The sequence below is a fragment of the Scyliorhinus canicula genome, chromosome 3 (genome assembly GCF_902713615.1).
Source record: "Scyliorhinus canicula chromosome 3, sScyCan1.1, whole genome shotgun sequence".
Classification (NCBI taxonomy): domain Eukaryota; kingdom Metazoa; phylum Chordata; class Chondrichthyes; order Carcharhiniformes; family Scyliorhinidae; genus Scyliorhinus; species Scyliorhinus canicula.
In genome coordinates this window covers 26505608-26524612 of record NC_052148.1, presented here as the reverse complement: position 1 = coordinate 26524612, position 19005 = coordinate 26505608, and the positions used below count along the sequence as shown (strand labels likewise).

Here is a 19005-nt window from a genome sequence, read left to right as displayed (position 1 = left end):
ACCACTGTGCCATATTGGTGCACAAAGCAGGCTGAATGGCATTTTTTTGGTGCTATAATTCTATGAAATGTGGACTGCATTACAGCATCAACCCAAAAGAGACGGTCCATAAGACCAGAAGACATAGGAGCAGAATTAGGCCACCTCTGCGTTAAAGACACTCAGTGATTTGGCCTCCACAGCCTTCTGCGGCAAAGAGTTCCACAGATTCACCACCCTCTGGCTGAAGAAATTCATCCTCATCTCGGTTCGAAAGGATCGTCCCTTTTGTCTGAGATCGTATCCTCTGATTCTAGTTTTTCCTACAAGTGGAAATATCCTCTCCACGTCCACTCTATCCAGGCCTCACAGTTTCCTGTAAGTTTCAATAAGACCCCCCCCTCTTTATGAACTCCAACGAGTACAGACCTAAAGTCCTCAACCGTTCCTCATACGACAAGCTCTTCATTCCAGGGACCATTCTTATGAACCTCCTCTGGACCCTTTCCAAGGCCAACACATCCTTCCTTAGATACAGGGCCCAAAACTGCTCAAAATACTCCCAAAATGGGTCTGGCGTGAGCCTTACATAGCCTCAGAAGTACATCCCTGGTCTTGCATTCGAGCCCTCTCGACATAATGCTAACATTGCATTTGCCTTCCTAACTGCCGACTGAACCTGCACATTAACCTTAAGAGAATCTTGAACAAGGACTCCCAAGTCCCTTTGTGCTTCTGATTTTCTAAGCAGCTCCCCATTTAGAAAATAGCCTGTGCCTCCATTTCTCCTTCCAAAGTGCATGACCTCACACTGTTCCAAATTGTATTCCATCTGCCCCTTCTTTGCCCAATCTCCTAGCCTGTCCAAATCCTTCTGCAGCTCCCCTGCTTCCTCAATGTTACCTGTCCCTCTACAAATCTTTATACCGTCTGCAAATTTAGCAACAGTGCCTTCAGTACCTTCTTCCAGATCATTAATGTATATTGTGAAAAGTTGTGGTCCCAGCACTGATCCCTGAGGCACAGACCACTAGTCACTAGCTGTCATCCTGAAAAAGACCCCTTTATTCCACTCTGCCTTCTGCCAGTCAGCCAATCCTCTATCGATACCAGGATCTTATCCTTAATACCATTGGCTCTTAACGTATTTAACAATCTCCCATGCGGCACCTTGTCAAAAGGCGGTCACAGATTGGTTACCGTCTAGTCGGACTCCATTCAGCCGGATGTGTCCCTGCCAGCTCTCTGCAACAACAAGTCAGCTCATCCCATTCCCCTTCCCCGTTGCCCTGGAAATTTTCTTTCTTATCCAATTCTCTTTTGAAAGCCTCGATTGAATCTGCCTCTCTCCAGCAGTGCATTCCGGATACTGATAAAGCCATGATTGGGCAGCACGGTGGCACAGTGGTTAGCATTGTTGCCTCACGGCGCCGAGGTCCCAGGTTTGATCCCGGCTCTGGGTCACTGTCCGTGTGCAGTTTGCACATTCTCCCAGTGTTTGCGTGGGTTTCGCCCCCGCAACGCAAAAGATGTGCAGGGTAGGTGGATTGGCCACACTAAATTGCCTCTTAATTGGAAAAAATGAATTGGGCATGCTAAAATTTATTTTAAAATAAATAAATAAATAAACCATGAGGGGGCTGGACAAAGTAGAATGGGAGAATCTGTTCCCACTAATTTTTTTTTTTCTTTTTGTTATAAATTTAGCGTACCCAATTCATTTTTTCCAATTAAGGGGTAATTTAGTGTGGCCAATCCACCTAACCTGCACATCTTTTTGGGTTGTGGGGGCGAAACCCACACAAACACGGGGAGAAAGTGCAAACTCCACACGGACGGTGACCCAGAACTGGGATCGAACCTGGGACCTCGGCGCCGTGAGGTTGCAGGGCTAACCCACTGAGCCACCGTGCTGCCCCTGTTCCCACTAAATAAAAGAATTTTTAAAAAAGAGGGCACAGATTTGAAGTGATTTACAAATGAAGCAAATGCGATGTAAGAAAAAAACTACTTCACACTGAGCGATTGTGCGGCCTGGAAGTGCGGCAAAGGCAGTTTTAATGGAAGCATTCAAGAGGGCATTACATGATTATTTGAATAGGAACAATGTGCAGGGGTACGGGGAAAAGGAAGGGGAATGGCATTAAGACATGGATGCACGTTTGCAGAGCCGGTGCAGACACGATGGGTCAAAGGGCCTCTTTCTAGCGCCATAACAATTCTGCGATAACGACTCAGGTTGTTCCCTGAGGAAAAGATTGGACAATCTGGGTTCATTTCCACTGGCGTTTAGACGGGTGACCTGTAAATAAGATCCTGAACGGTGTTGACAAGCTGGATGTGGAAAGGATGCTTCCCCTATGCGGGTGAGTCCAGAATGCGGGGGCACTATTTAAAGTTGGGGTCGCCCTTCTCGCACAGAGTTGAGGAGAATTCTTTCCTCTCAGGAGGATGGTGCGACTTTGGAACTGTCTGCCCCAGAAGGCGGGGGAAACGGGATCACCGAATATTTTTAAGGCAGAAGTGGTTAGATTTTGTTAGGCAAGGTATTCAAAGTTTATTGGAGGTAGACAAGGTGGTAGTGGTTAGCACTATGGCTTCACAGCACCAGGGTCCCAGGTTCGATTCCCGGCTTGGGTCACTGTGCGCAGTCTGCATCTTCTCCCTGTGTCAGCGTGGGTTTCCTCCGGGTGCCCCGGTTTCCTCCCACAGGTCCCGAAAGACGTGATATTAGGTGAATTGGACATTCTGAATTCTCCCTCTGTGTACCCGAACAGGCGCCAGAATGTGGCGACTGAGGGCTTTTCACAGTAACTTCATTGCAGTGTTAATGAAAGCCTACTTGTGACAATAAAGATTATTATTATTATAAGATGGGAATCTGGAATTCAAAAAACAAACGGATCAGCCACATCTCATCAAATGGCGGAGAAGGCTCGAGGGGCCGAGTGACCTACTTCGGCTCCTATGTTCATCGGTAACTTCACTGTATCTTTTGCCACTGTGTGTTCCTTTACCATTCACCATAAATTTGCCCCCTTTGGTTCTCAACCCTCCCACCAGAAAGCACAGTTAAACTTTAACTACTTTGTCTAAACCCCCTCGTGATTTTGAGCATGTCTATCAAACCTTCTCTCAATCTTCCTTCCCTTCTCGAAGGAAAATCGCTCGGGTATTCCAATCTATCCCAAGTTCCTTATCCATGGAGCCATTCTTATTATACTTTTCTGCACCCTCTCCAAAACCTTCATATCCAACCTGATGAGGCTACGATTAGGCACAATACTCAGTTTCAGCAGAAACCAGGGTTTTACAAATGGTTCACCATAGAACATACAGTGCAGAAGGAGGCTGTTCGGTCCATCGAGTCTGCACCAACCTACTTTAAGCCCTCACTTGCACCCTATCCACGTAACCCAATGACCCCTCCTAACCTTTTTGGACACCAAGGGCAGTTTAGCATAGCCAGTCCATCTAACCTGCACGTCTTTGGACTGTGGGAGGAAACCGGAGCACCCGGAGGTAACCCACGCAGACACGGGGAGAACGTGCAGACTCCGCACAGAGTGTGACCCAGCTGGGAATCGAACCTGGGACCCTGGAGCTGTGAAGCTGCAGTGCTAACCACTGTGCTACCCACTAAACCTCCTTGGTTTTTGTAGTGTGTGTTTTGTGACCACTTTCTCTGCCTGTGTCACTTGAATAACTTATGCCCATAAACCCCCATGTCCCGCTGTTCCTGCGATCCTTTTAGAATTGTATCCTTCTGTTTATATTGTCCCTTAATCTTCACACGAATACGCATCATGTCACATTTCTCCACACCCAATTTCATCTACCACGCATTTGAGCACCAAACCTCTGCTTGGCATTTTCCAGTGTAGTTCTGTGGGAATGTTTGTCAGAAGTTCTGCCTTTTGGACGAGATGTCAAACCAAGTCTATTCTCTCACTATTTCAAAAAAAGAGCGTGGAAATTCTCTTCAAATTTCCTGGTCAATATTTACCAACCAATCAACATCGCTTAAAAGGGCAGCACGGTGGCCTAGTGGTTAGCACAGTTGCCTCACGGCGCTGAGGTCCCAGGTTCGATCCCGGCTCTGGGTCACTGTTCATGTGGAGTTTGCACATTCTCCCCGTGTCTGCGTGGGTTTCGCCCCCACAACCCAAAAATGTGCAGAGTAGGTGGATTGGCCAAGCTAAATTGCCCCTTAATTGGAAAAAATAATTGGCTAATCTAAAATTTAAAGAAAAAAAAAATCGCTTAAAAGAAAAGCTAGCTGGGTCATCATCACATTGTGGGATCTTGTCATGTGTAAATTTGCTGCTTTTGAAGGGTGGAAATTTTTGTCAGTCACTGGCCATAAAAGTGTCTGGGATGTCTTATGGCCATGAAAGGCACTATATAAACGCAAGTCAACCTTTGTTATCGGGTCATTTGTTTCACATGTCGCTAGGGCAAACGCACAGTACAGAGAATGCTGGTATTTGAGAATATTAACTTCAGGCTCACCTGGAATGAGGTAGGAACACAGACTATTTTCAGATTCTCGTCTCGAACCCGTTTAGCTGCAGAGAACAGAAACAAAAGGAGAACAGAGGAGAAGGTGGCAGAAATCTAGTCCAATCTGTACTCTTCACATAAGAGGGTGGCCAAAAAATTGGGCCGTAGAACACGGTAGATAATTTATTTTGTTCAATAACTACAAATAAATAAATGCACACCAATCAACCCCGTAAATTAACCCTACATTAATTAATCTTTAAAGCCAGTGCACAATTGTGAACAGTTCAATACACTGGGCTGGTTTAGCACAGGGCAAAAGAGCTGGTTTTTAAAGCAGACCAAGGCAGGCCAGCAGCACGGTTCAATCCCTGGACCAGCCTCCCGGAACACGCGCCGGAATGTGGTGACTAGGGTCTTTTCACAGTAACTTCATTTCAAGCCTACTTGTGACAATAACCGATTTTCATTTCATTTCATTTCACTGGAAGGGTTATGAAAATAGCTGAGCGTTAGGAATCAGTCGTGGTGAACGGACTGGAGGAATGGGGAGTTCCCCAGGGGCCGTTGCTTTTCTTCACTTATATTAATGACCAAGACTTGGGTGTGCAGGGCACAATTTCAAAGTTGGATGTTAACACCAAACTTGGAAGTATTGTAAACTGTGAGGGGGTTGGTTATAAACCTCAGGAGAAAATAGGAGTTTGTGGAGTGGATGAACGCTTGACAGATGAAATATAACACAGGGAAGTACAAAGTGACAAACTCTAAAGGGGGTTCATGAGCAGAGGGACCTGGGGGTATATATATACATAGATCACTGACTGTGCAAGGCAGGTTTAGAAAGTGGTCAACAATGCATATGGGATCCTGGACTTTCGAAGCAGGGACCTAGAGTACAAAAAGCATGTAAATTATGATAAAGCCTCCATGAAATTGGGGTTCAGCCTTAACTAGGATATCAAGTCCAATTTGGACACATGTAAAGGCATTAGAGAGAAAAGATTCACGAGAATGGTTCCTGGATAAGGAACTTGATCTACCTAGTGAATGGGCTGTTCTTCATGGAGAAGATGAAGAGGCGATTTGATAGAAGTGCTCAAAATCATGAGAGACTGGGCAGACTAGAGGAGGAGAAACCATTCTTGTTGGCAGACATATAAAGAACCAAAGGCAATTGACAAAAGAAGTAATGGCGACAGGACAGGAGGAATTTTATTTTTAAAGCAGCACATGGTTAGAATCTGGAATGCATTGCCGTGCTGGAGACAGATTCAATCAAGATCTTCACAAGTGAGTTGGATGATTATCAGAAAAGAAAATATCTGCCAGGGTGAAAAGGTGGGCGAGTGGGACTAGGTAAGTTGCTGGTTAGTTAGGGCATCATGATCGGCACAAGCTTGAAAGGACAAAGGGCCTGTTCCTATGCTGTACTTTTCTTTGTTCTTTGTTAACCTACTCTGCTCTAATAAACACAATCCTAGTTTTACAAACCTAGTTTTTAAAATCTAGCCTTTAACTGTATCTTCCTATTTTTGGTATCATCCCAGTAAATTAACACACTTTTTCCATGGCTCTTTTCTATAATCCTCGAGATCTTCATGTCCAATAACCTCCCATGTATTCTGAAACAAATTAGCATTTTTGGATGACAAGGGAGATAGAAAATCCGACAAAATAAAATGGATATAATAATAATAATAATCTTTATTGGCGTCACAAGTAGGCTCACATTAACACTGCAATGAAGTTATTGTGAAAATCCCCTAGTCGCCACATTCCAGCGCCAGAGGGCGAATTCAGAATGTCCAATTCACCTAACAGCAAGTCTTTCGGGACTATGGGAGGAAACTAGAGCACCCGGAGGAAAGCACAGACACAGGGAGAACGTGCAGCCTACGCAGAGACAGTGACCCAAGCCGGTAATCGAACCTGGGACCTTGGTGTTGTGAAGCAACAGTGCTAACCACTGTGCTATAGTGCCGCCCATATGATGCATGCCAGGAAGGCCTTCCATCAAGTGAGAACCTGGTCAATATGGGGAAATGGTGGTGTCGCGGCACAGTCACTGGATAAGTGATCCAGAGGCTCAGGTTACTATCATCAATTGTCAAAACCCAAAGGCAGCACGGTGGCGTAGTGGGTTAGCCCTGCTGTCTCACAGCGCCGAGGTCCCAGGTTCGATCCTGGCTCTGGGGCACTGTCCGTGTGGAGTTCGCACATTCTCCCCGTGTTTGCGTGGGTTTTACCCCCACAATCCATAGATGTGCAGGCTAGGTGGATTGGCCACGCTAAATTGCCCTTTAATTGGAAAAAGTGAATTGGGTACCCTAAATTTTTTTTTTTTTTTAAATCAATTGTCAAAACCCATCCGGTTTGCGATTGTCCTTTCGGGAGGGAAATCTGCCGTCCTTACCGGGTCTGGCCTACACGCGACTCCCAAACACACAACAATGTGGTTGATTCTCTGCCTAGTAAGCCACTCAGTGTAAGGGAAATTAGGCATGGGCAACAAATGTTGGCCTTGCCAGTAACGCCCACAACCTATGAAAGAATAAAGAAAGAATAATGTGGAACAGGCTTATTTCACTTAATTGCTAAACTTTCCAGGGTGAGATTGGATTTATCAGTCTCTGGGTTACTGGCTCATTACTAGACTATGCAACATTCATGCTACACAAGTGCCAGGCAATGACCCTCTCCAACAGGAAAGAATCTAACCATCTCCCCTTGACGTTCAATGGCATTACCATTACTGAATCCCCTTCTGGGAGTTACCACTGACCAGAAATTCAACTGACCAGCCATATAAATACTGCAGCTGCAAGAGCAGGTCAGAGGCTCTGAATTCTGTGGAGACTAACTCACACCCTGACTCCCCAAAGCCTGTCTACAACGCACAAGTCAGGAGTGGGGTGGAATATTCTCAGTTTGCCTGGAGAAGTGCAGCTCCAGCAGCACTTGAGAAGCTCGACGTCACCAGCTCATTTGATCAGCAGCCTATCCACCAGCAATGGTGCACACTGACACCTGATGGTTCACACTGCTGTCAGTGTGCACCATCTGCAAGATGCAGTGCTGCTACTGACCAAGTGATTTTTCAAACTGCAGCATCTACAACCGAGACGGACAAGGGCAGCAGATGCACGGGAACAGCACACGCTGCAAGTCTCCCTCCATGCAACACACCATTCCAGACTTGGAACGCTTTCAACATTCCTTGGTTGCATCTGGTGATGAAATGCTGTTGCCAAAGTTTCCAACAAGTGCTGTGAATCTGTCAATGGGTCAAAAATTCTGGGGCTCCCTTCTGAACAGAACTGGGAGTGTGACTACATCACGTGGACTGCAGCGGTTCAAGAAGGCAGCTCGCCACCACCTGCTCAAGAATAATTCTGGGGAGTCAAGAAGGATTGGCTTCCCAGAGATGCTCACATCCCAAAAATCATTTAATTTAAAATGCCAATAATTTATAAAAGTGCAGCAGTAGGAATTACATTGGCCACTGCAGTCTAGCCCAGCTAAGAATAGTTTTTTCTGATTCATATCCAGTGAAAATGTGTGCACAGACTTGACCAAGGTCTGCCTCCGGGATGGAGCACACAGACTTTAAGATACACATTCATTCAGTATAAATAATGAGGCATTGTTGAATCCAGGGAGCCAAAAGTTCAGCTGGTTTCCCTCTGGCTCTCTTGAGGTTGTCGCCAATACTGAATGTCAACATTACACAGATATTTATTTGGATCAAGCACTTTTATCCCACTGGATCGAGAGCCCTGCTAAACCTCCATTCAAAATACCCAGTTGCGTTTTCCTAACCTGCGGGAAAATCTTTTACTAATTATAGAGGTCTCACTGCCAAGAGGTCTAAACCTGCAACTGCATAGCCACGAAGGGATAAACTCTAACAGATAATCAGGAATGTTAGAATGTCCCACATGGGAGACTGGTAGCAAAGTTAAGAGCCCATGGGATCCAAGGAAATTTGGCAAATTGGATCCAGAATTGGCTGCGTGGCAGGAAGAGAGATTGGATTGACTGGGATTGTTTTCCTTGGAGCAGGGAAAACAATGAAGGGACACGACTGAGATGTATAGATTTATGAGAGGCATGGATAGAGTAGACAGGAAGAAACCTTTCCCCTTGGTGGAGGGATCAATGATCGGGGGACACAGATTTAAGGTAAAGGCAGGAGGTTGAGAGGGGATGTGAGGATCAGCTCTTTCACCCAGAGGGTGGTGGGAGACTGGAATCTATGACCCGAAAGAGTGGTGGAGGCAGAGACCCACATTACGTAGTATTTGGATGCCAAGGCAGACTAGGTTATATCTCAATGCTGGAAAATAGAATTAGAATAGTCAAGAGGTTGTTTTTGACCAGAGCTGACATGATGGGCCGAAGAGCCTTTTCTGTGCTGTCGGCCTCTGTGACTCTTAACAGTTATTCTGCAGAGTTAGTGCCGATGCCCAGAGTGGGAAGGGAAGCGTTAGCCCAGGTTTTTGCTCCTGATCGCTGTTGGCTGACTCTTGCTGGCAAGTATGTGCATCAATGCAAGGACAGGATTGGATTATCCTCCCTACCCATAATCAGCATGAGCCTATACGGGCCAGTTTAGCTCACTTGGTTAGACAGCTGGTTCGTGATGCAGACTGCCAGCAGGGCGGGTTCAATCCCCTTACCGGCTGAGGTTATTCATGAAGTCCCTGCCTTCTCAACCTTTCCCCTGGCCGAAGGTGTGGTGATCCTCAGGTTAAATCACCACCAGTCAGCTCTCCCCCTCATATGGTCATTTGGGACTATGGCGACTTTACCTCACCTACAATCCACTAACTCTCACTGTCATGGGTCACTTAGGAATTGTAACCTTGGAGATGGAGCACAAGGCAACATCTTCAGACAAGAAGGGGAGAAGTAGAGAAAAAAGGTGCATAAAAATCTGAGATCCATTTATACTAGGCCTGCCACCAACACAGATAGCTAGCTACCTGATGTTGCTTAACCACAAAATGTGGCTCAAACTGATCTCTAAGAGCATGCATATTTCACCTTGGGGCCCAGAAAGTTTTGTCACATCACTGCAGTATGGTCTCAGTTCATGTGTTGCAATAAGGACATTGATCCACTAATCCTTTTTTTTTTTAAGAGTATGCAGTGAGGTGATGCAATGTTGTTGCCAAAGTTTCCAACAAGTGCTGTGAAACTCAGTGTCGAAGCTGCAAGGGCAGTCCCCTTTAGAAATCATTCCATCTTCATTACAGTGAGCCAAATGGGTTTTTAAAACGACAATACATAGTTACAAGGCCTCCATTCTCAATAAGAGTTTGTATTTTGTATTTAATTAATCTAACAGAATTTAAACCCCCAGTCACCCCCATGGGATTTGAACGTAACTCCAATGGGCCATGTGGCCTAATGGAACTCTTATTGGTGCACATTTATAAAATCCCTGGTGAGGATGCCCCAGCTAAAAATATGGTGTCCAATGTTGAGCAGCCCACTTTGGGAAGGACGTCAAGGCCTCGGAGAGGGTGCCGAGGAGATTAACCAGAATGGCACTGTGATGATATGCATAAGCAATCATGTAAATAATAATGTATACAACCTCCAACCAGCAGGCGGCAGTAGAGAACAGCCACGTGACATTTACCTCAAGGAGTCTGGAGATAGTCATATTTGTAGGAGTTCTTGGATAATTTATAATAGTTAGTAGTTTTTGATAATTTTCTTATGGTTATCGAACCCACTTTATTGTTTGACAATAAACATTTAACTAGTCTAGTCAAGAACTAGACGTGCTCCAGTGCACTTATTCTGACCGGCCAAGCACCAGAACGTACCAGGCACCAGAGTGAGGAACATCAGTTACGACGGGAAAAGCATTCAGAGCAACCCGGGCTGCTCTCCTTACAGCAGGAGCTGGTTGTGGAAACATCACAAAACACTTTGTGGGTTCGATAAGGAAAAGCCTTTTCTAAGGGCAGGAGGGACACAGATGTAAGATGATTGACCAAAGAATCAAGAGGGGAGAGGGGGAGAATCTTTTCTTACAATTTAAAATGCGCTGCCTGAAAAGGAATGGAAGTAGAGTCAACAGTAATTACTTGGGTAAGTACTTATCACTTACCCAAGTAATTATCAATTAAAAATGCTGCTGGGCAATGGGGAAATAACAGAGAAATAGGACTAATTGGCTCGAACTTTCAAAAGAGCTGGCACGATCATGGCGGACTCCCTCCGTGCTATACGATTCTAGCTCTCTCAGATCAAACTTGAAACTTCCCTAAAATTAAACAGTAGCTCAGTAACTCACTGGGTAAATTCACCAAGGGATCGTGGGGATCAGAATTATAAAACAATGTTTCTTGCAGATTAATCTGCAGACAAAAACAGAAAGTTAATAATAATCTTTATTATTGTCACAAGTAGGCTTACATTAACACTGCAATGAAGTTACTGTGAAAATTCCCTCGTCGCCACATTCCGGCACCTGTTTGGGTACACCGAGGGAGAATTCAGAATGTCCAAATTACCTAACAACACTTCTTTCGGGACTTGTGGGAGGAAACCAGAGCACCCAGAGGCACCCCGTGCACACAGGGGCAGAACTTGCCAACACCACAAAGACAGTGATCCAAACGGGAATAAAACCTGGGACCCTGGCGCTGTGCAGCAACAGTGCTAACCACTATGCTACCGTGCCTCCCACATTCAGTATACAGTATTCAGTTAATTTCAGTTAATTCAGTAGCTTCACGTTTTCCTAAAAATCAGCAGCACCCACCTATTCTGTCGACAGCATAGACTATTGTGGATCCACTGCCGATACCCAACGCTTGGTTATTCTAGGACATAAAAACAACAGGTTCAGGTTAAAGTGAAGTTATATTCCTTGCCGTTAGGTGTTGTTATGGGCCAGGGTTTAGAGAACCCCAAAGTGTATCATGGAGTTCACCTGACCCACAACTTTTAATAGATTGTGATATGGGGAGCACACGGCCCACTCGGCAGGTGTGGTACAGCAGAAATAGAAATAATTGGAAATCCCTTACAACCAGGGGTTTGGATAGAGAGCAATTTGTTAGATGTGTCCAGGAGGGATTTTTGATGCAATATGCTGACAATCCAACAGGGAGGGGGCCATAATAGACTTGGTATTGGGAAATGTGCCGGGCCAAGTGATTGATGTGGGGAAGCATTTTGGGTTCAGTGACCATAATTCCATAAGATTTCGAGTAGTCATGGAAAAGGACAAGAGTGGCCCGCAGTCAGGGAGCTTAATTGGGCGAGGGCCAATTACATCCAAATTAGTCAGGAACTGGGGAATGTGGACTGGGATCAGCTATTTGAGGGCAAATTCACATCTGACATGTGGGAAACTTTTAAGGGCCAGTTGACTGAAGTGCTGGACAGGCATGTCCCCGCAAAAATAAAGGATAGAAATGGCAGGATTCGGGAACCAAGGATGACAAGGAAAATTGTAAGCTTAATCAAAAGGAAGCATACGATAGGTCTAGGCATCTTAAAAAACTGACAAAGCCCTTGAGGAGTACAGTGAAAGTAGGAAGGAACTTAAATGTGGAATTAGGAGGGCTAAAAAGAGCCATGAAATGTTTTTTTTTAAATTTAGAGTACCCAATTCATTTTTCCCAATTAAGGGGCATGTTAGCCAATCCACCTACCCTGCACATCTTTGGGTTGTGGGGGCGAAACCCACGCAAACATGGGGAGAATGTGCAAGCTCCACATGGACAGTGACCCAGAGCCGGGATCGAATCTGGGACCTCGGCGCCATGAGGCAGCAATGCAAACCACTGTGCCAACGTGCTGCCCCTCATTAAATGTCTTTAGCAAGCTTCGTCAAGGAGAATCCCAAGGCTTTTTATGCATATATTAGGAGCAAGAGGATAGCAAATGAAAGAGTAGGCCCACTCAAGGACAATGGAGGGAAGTTATGCGTAGAGCCACAGGAAGTGGGTGAAATACTTAATGAGTACTGTGTATCGGTATTCACCAGAGAGAAGGACATGACGGATGTTGAGGTCAGGGATAGGTGTGTAAATGCTCTTGAGAATGTCAGTACATCAAAGGAGGAAGTGTTGTGTAACCTAAATTGCATTAAGGTAGACGAGTCCCCAGAGCCAGATGGGATCAATCCCAGGCTACTGCAGGAAGCAAGGGGAGAAATAGCTGGGGCCTTCAACAGGTATCTTCACATCCTCTTTGACCACAGGCGAGGTTCCAGAGGACTGGAGAACAGGCAATGTTATTCCCTTGTTTAAGAAATAAAGCAGGAATAATCCAACAAATTATAGGCCGGTGAGTCTGACATAGGTGGAAAAGATACTGAGGGACAGGATATATGCACATTTGAAGGAAAATGGACTACTTAGTGACAGGCAGCATGGTTTTGTACAGGGAATGTCATGTCTCACCTACTTGATTGAGTTTTTGAAGAGGTAATAAATAAAATTGATGTGGGCAGGGCTGTGGATGTAGTTTATATGGACTTTAGTAAGGCATTTGACAAGGTACCACATGGCAAACTGGTACAATAAAATCACATGGGATTCTGGGTGGGCTGGCTAGATGGATATAGAACTGGCTTGGTTATAGAAGACAGAGAGTAACTGTGACAGGGTGTTTTCAGAATGGATATCTGTAGCTAGTGGTGTTCCGCAGGGATCAGTACTGGGACCTCTGTTGTTTGTAGTATATATAAATGATCTGGAGGAAAATGTGGGTGATATGATTAACAGGTTTGCGGATGACACGAAGATTGGCAGAGTTGCTGATAGTGCCGAGGATTGTCAGTGGATACAAGATAGATTGGAGACTTGGGGACAGAAACGGCAGATGGAGGTTATTCCGGACAAATGGGTTTTCCGGTGCTCCGGTTTCCTCCCACAGTCCAAAGATGTACAGGTTAGGTAGATTGACCATGATAAATTGCCCTTAGTATCCAAAAAGGTTGGGTAGGGTTACTGGGATAGGATGGAGGTGTGGGCTTGGATGGGGTGATCTTTCCAAGGGCCGGTGCAGACTCGATGGGCCGAATGGCCTCTTTCTGCACTGCAATTTCTATGATTCTATGAAATGCAAGGTGATGCATTTTGGAGGATCAAATCGAGGTACGAATTATACTGGAAATGGCAGAACCCTTAGGAATATTAACATATAGAGGGGTCTGGGTCTGCAGGTCCACAGTACTCTAAAAGTGACAACACAGGTGGCCAGGGTGATTAAGAAGGCATACGGCAAGCTTGCCTTCATCAGCCGGGGCACAAGTAGAAGAGTTGGGAAATCATGTTGCTGCTATCTAAAACCTTGATTCGGCCGCATTTGGAGCATTGCGGGCAGTTCTGGTCACCACATTATCAGAAGCACGTGAAAGCTTTGAAGAGAGTGCAAAGAAGGTTTACCAGGATGTTGCCCAGTCTCAAAGATGTTGGCAATGAGGAGAGGTTGAATAAACTAGGAGTTTTCACTGGAAAGATGGAGGCTGAGGGGAGACCTGACAGAGGTCTACAAAATGATGAGAGGCATAGCCATGGTGGACAGTCAGGGGCTTTTTCCCAGGGTGGAAGTGTCAATTACAAGGGGGCACAGGCTAAAGGTGAGAGGGGGAAAGTTTTTGACACGTGGGGGTTCCTGGACCGTGCTGCCAGAGGATGTGTTGGAAGCAGGCACGTCAGCAACATTTAAGAGGCATCAGGATGGACACATGAACAGGGAGAAAATCAAGGGATACGGACAGAGTAAGGGTCGAAGTTTTTTTTAAAATTAGGGCATCATGATCGGCACAGGCATGGAGGGCCAAAGGGCATGTTCCTTGCTGTACTCTATTTGTTCAATCATTACACAATGTTCAGGACTATTCACGACTCCTCAGATAATGAAGCAGTCCACGGCCAAATGCAGCAAGGCCTAGACAATATCCTGGCTTGGACTGTTAAGTGGCAAGTTACATTCATGACCATCGCCCCTGGACATTCATTGCAATACCATCGCTGAATCCCCACAATGAACATCCTGGGGATTACCATTGATCAGAAACTGAACTGGACTAGCTATATTAATACTGTGGACACAAAAGCAGGTCAGAGGTAGGAATCCTGCAATGAGTAACTCACCTCCCGAGTCCTCAAACCTGTTTTACCATCTGCAAGGCACAAGTTAGGAACATGATCGAACACTCTGCACGTGCCTGGATGTGCGCAGCTCCAACAACAACTCAACACCATCCAGGACAAAGCAGCCCACTTGCTTGGCACTCCAACCACAAACGCTCGCTCTCTCCACCACTAACGAACATTGACAATGTGCGTACCATCCACAAGATATCATAGAATTTACAGTGCAGAAGGAGGCCATTCGGCCCATTAAGTCTGCATCGGCTCTTGGAAAGAGCACCCTACCCAAGGTCAACACCTCCACCTTATCCCCATAACCCAGCAACCCCACCCAACACTAAGGCCAATTTTGGACACTAAGGGCAATTTATCACGGCCAATCCACCTAACCTGCATATCTTTGGACTGTGGGAGGAAACCGGAGCACCCGGAGGAAACCCACACACACACGGGGAGGATGTGCAGACTCCACACAGACAGTGACCCAAGCCGGAATCGAACATGGGACCCTGGAGCTGTGAAGCAATTGTGCTATCCACAATGCTACCGTGCTGCAAGCAGGAACTCACCGAGACTCCTTCAACAGCACCTTCCAAACCCACAACCACTGCCATCTAGAAGGACGAGCAGCAGATACCTGGGAACCCCACCACCTGAAAGTTCCCCTCCAGGTCACTCACCATCCTGACATGGAAATATATCGCTGTTCCTTCATCGTTGCTGGTTCAAAATCCTGAACCTGTACCTACACCTCAGGGACTGCAATGGTTCAAGAAGGGAGCTCACCACAACCTTCTAAAGGGCAATTAGGGATGGGCAATAAATGCTGACCTAACTAATGATGCCCACATCCCACAAATTAGCAAATATATATATATTTTTAAATAAGGGGCCACTAATTGCTGGCTGGGATAGCTAGAGTACAGAAGCCTGCTCCATCTGAATAATTCACCTCAGCCAAATCACTCACACAACTTACATAAAGTGAGGTAATATAGCTCAGAGAAGCAATCAATCTTTCAAGGCTGTAAACAAACGACCCCCATTCCAGTTTCCCTTGTGAGCAGTGTGGGTCTAGAGATTTCAGCAGAATAAACCACCCCCATCCCCCTTTTGTGTATTCCAAGGTTGAAGTTGAGAGGGTTTTCACTGACTGAACACAAGGGGCTGGTTTAGCACACTGGGCTAAATCGCTGGCTTTTAAAGCAGACCAAGCAGGCCAGCAGCACGGTTCAATTCCCGTACCAGCCTCCCCAAACAGGTGCCGGAATGTGGCGACTAGGGGCTTTTTACAGTAACTTCATTGAAGCCTACTCGTGACAATAAGCGATTTTATTTTCACATGTAAAGCCCCACTCCCTCTCTCTCTGGGACTGACACCCCAATGCAGTTTTGGACTGGATATTAGGCTGGCATCTTTCAGCACATCACCCAGCTGTAAAAGGAGGGGAAGTGGGTGAGGTGAACGTTAAAATTTCACACAAAATACACACAACTGACTTTTCCACATCTGCTGTGTGCCAAGTGGCACAATGCTCCTGTTCCTCCCCCCCCCCCCCCCCCCCCTTTTCTAACCATAAATCTACAGTTCAGTTAATGGAAATAGCAGTAAATAGTCTGAAGCACATTGTCAAAGCTATCCCGCGACCCCAGGACAGCGTCCCATGCAGAGAACACACGGAATGTCCAGAGCAAAGCGGATCTGGGAGCAAACATTAAAAGGCAGTTCTGCAGTGAATCAGAATGCACTGCGATACACTCCTTGGCAGCTCTGCTCACTTGCACGTGATTATCCACAGCCATGTAACCAGCTTTCCTTTTCGCCTCTTCCTCCATGCCTTTGCTGAACTTCCTCTTCAGTTCCAGTCGCTGCGGAGCTGCCGCGGAGCCACACCGCAGCCCCCAGGACAGGAGTGCAGGAAGCCTCAGTAACATTGCCACACCCACCCGACCGCCGACCAGAGCGGGCAGGGCAAGGACGGAGCTGTGACTCTCAATCCACTCCCCTCCCTTCCCTTCCACCTGGGAAATGTAGTCCTCACTGCACAACAGCCAGGACTACAGCTCCCAGTCTGCACCCTCTTTCAACGCCAATGTATTAAACATTAAAGTTGAATGCTTGCGGGCAACACTCTTTTTGGAACTGCTACTGTTTAGATTTAGATAACCTGCCGACTGGTTAAACTGGAAGGCTGTGCTGAGAATTTATTGAGACCCCATTGCATTAAAGGTCCATTCACTCGTCCTTAAAGACATATTGCCAAAGACACAAGATACTCTTGTTGGTGGAGGTTACGCATAGACAATTGCAACACGCCCACCAGACATCATCCCAAAAGCATTTTGCAGCCAATCAAGTGTTTTTAAAATGGTGTTTTACCCTTGTAATATACAACACGCCGCACACAATTTGGGCACTGCAAACTGTGCCACAGACAGCAAAGTGATAGGACCACAAAATCCAACCCCGCCAATTAACGCCTCATCGGTCCACTCTCGATCATCAGAAAAGTGACGGAAGGTGTCGTCGGCAGTGCTATTAAGCGGCATGTACTCAGATTTAAGCGGCTCACTGACGCTCAGAGTGGGTTCTACCAGGGCCACTCAGCTCCTGACCTTGTTACAGTCTTCGGCCAAACATGGACAAAAGAGCTGAACTCCAGAGGTGAGGTGAGAGTGATTGCCCTTGATATCACACAGAATAGTGCAGAAGAGGCCCTTTGACCCATCGAGTCTGCACCGACACATCAAATACACCTGACCTGCCTACCTAATCCCTTTTGCCAGCACTTGGCAGATAGCCTTAAATGTTCTGACATGCCAAGTGCTCATCCAGGTACTTTTTAAAGGATATGAGGCAACCCGCGTCTCCAACCTGTGGTGATATGCATGTGCAAGTTATCTATCAATGTACATAGTTATAGGTATGACCTCCGACCAGCAGGTGGCAATAGAGATCCACCATTTGACTTGAGAGATTCAGCAGTTGGGTAGTGAGTCATACTGGAGGACTAGCAGTAGCTCCAGGAGATTTTACTGAATTCATTCAATAGCTACCGATTGGAGTATCGTTCATTGATTATCTTTCCACGTGTCCATCTTGTTTTTTTTATATATATAAATTTAGAGTACCCAATTTTTTTTCCAATTAAGAGCAATTTAGCATGGCCAATCCATCTATCCTGCACATCTTTGGGTTGTGGGGGTGAAACCCATGCAGACACAGGGAGAATGCGCAAACTCCACACTGAGAATGACCTAGGGCTGGGATTCAAACCGGGTCCTCAGCGCCGTAAGCAGCAATGTTAACCACTGTGCCACATGCTACCCATGTGTTCATCTTGTTAATAAATCATCTTACTGGTCAAAGAACTAGATGTTCTGTGTTGTTCTTTACTACGGCAACAATACAGAACATAACACCACTCCCCCAGGCAGCGCGTTCCAGACTGTCGGTACTCTCATTAAAAAGGTTTTTCCTCAAATTCCCCCTAAAACTCCAGCCCCTCACTTTGAACTTGTTTCCCCTTGTAACTGACTCTTCAACTAAGGGGAACAGCTGCTCCCTATCCACCCTGTTCCTGCCACTCATCACCTTGTACACCTCGATCAGGTCACCTCTCAATCTTCTCTGCTCCAGCGAAAACTACCCAAGTCTATCCAACCTCTCTTCATAACTTAAATGTTCCATCCCAGGCAACATCCTGGTGAAACGCCTCTGCACTCCCTCCAGTACAATCACATCCTTCCTATAATGTGGTGACCAGAATTGGACACAGTCTTCCAGCTGTGGCCTCACAAAAGTTCTATACAACTCCAACATGATCTCCCTGTTTTGTAATCTATGCCTCAATTGATAAAGGCAAGGGCAGCACGGTAGCACAGTGGGTTAGCCCTGCAGCCTCACGGTGCCAAGGTCCCAGATTTGATCCCGGCTCTAGGTCACTGTCCGTGTGGAGTTTGCACATTCTCCCTGTGTTTGCGTGGGTTTCGCCCCCACAACACAAAGATGTGCAAGGTAGGTGGACTGGCCATGCTAAATTGCTTCTTAATTGGAAAAAAAGGAATGGGGTGCACTAAATTTTTTTAAATTAAAAAAAAAATTGATAAAGGCAAGCGTACCATATGCTTTTTTCACTACCCTATTAACCTGTCCTTCTGCCTTCAGAGATCTATGGACAAACCCACCAAGGTCCCTTTGTTCCTCAGAACTTCCCAGTGTCAGGCCATACATTGAATACTGTACTTCCTTGTCACATTACTCCTTTCAGAGTGTAACACCTCACACTTTTCAGAGTGACATTCCATTTGCCACTTTTCTGCCTTTTATTTTACATTCAGAGTACCCAATTCATTTTTTCCAATTAAGGACCAATTTAGTGTGGCCAAT

At 46.0% G+C, this 19005-nt stretch overlaps 1 protein-coding gene across 1 annotated transcript in view; it reads right to left on the bottom strand.

Moving 5' to 3' along the window:
- rpia (ribose 5-phosphate isomerase A (ribose 5-phosphate epimerase)) overlaps positions 1-16650 on the bottom strand; it is a 36042-nt gene extending 19392 nt beyond the window's left edge. The window contains exons 1-3 of the mRNA XM_038793231.1: positions 16395-16650; positions 11267-11327; positions 4492-4547 (exon numbers count right to left, since the gene is read on the bottom strand). Coding sequence (XP_038649159.1) covers positions 4492-4547; positions 11267-11327; positions 16395-16550 — 273 coding nt within the window. The 5' untranslated portion in view covers positions 16551-16650. The remainder of the gene's footprint in view (positions 1-4491; positions 4548-11266; positions 11328-16394) is intronic.
- Between the last annotated feature and the right edge of the window lie 2355 nt (positions 16651-19005).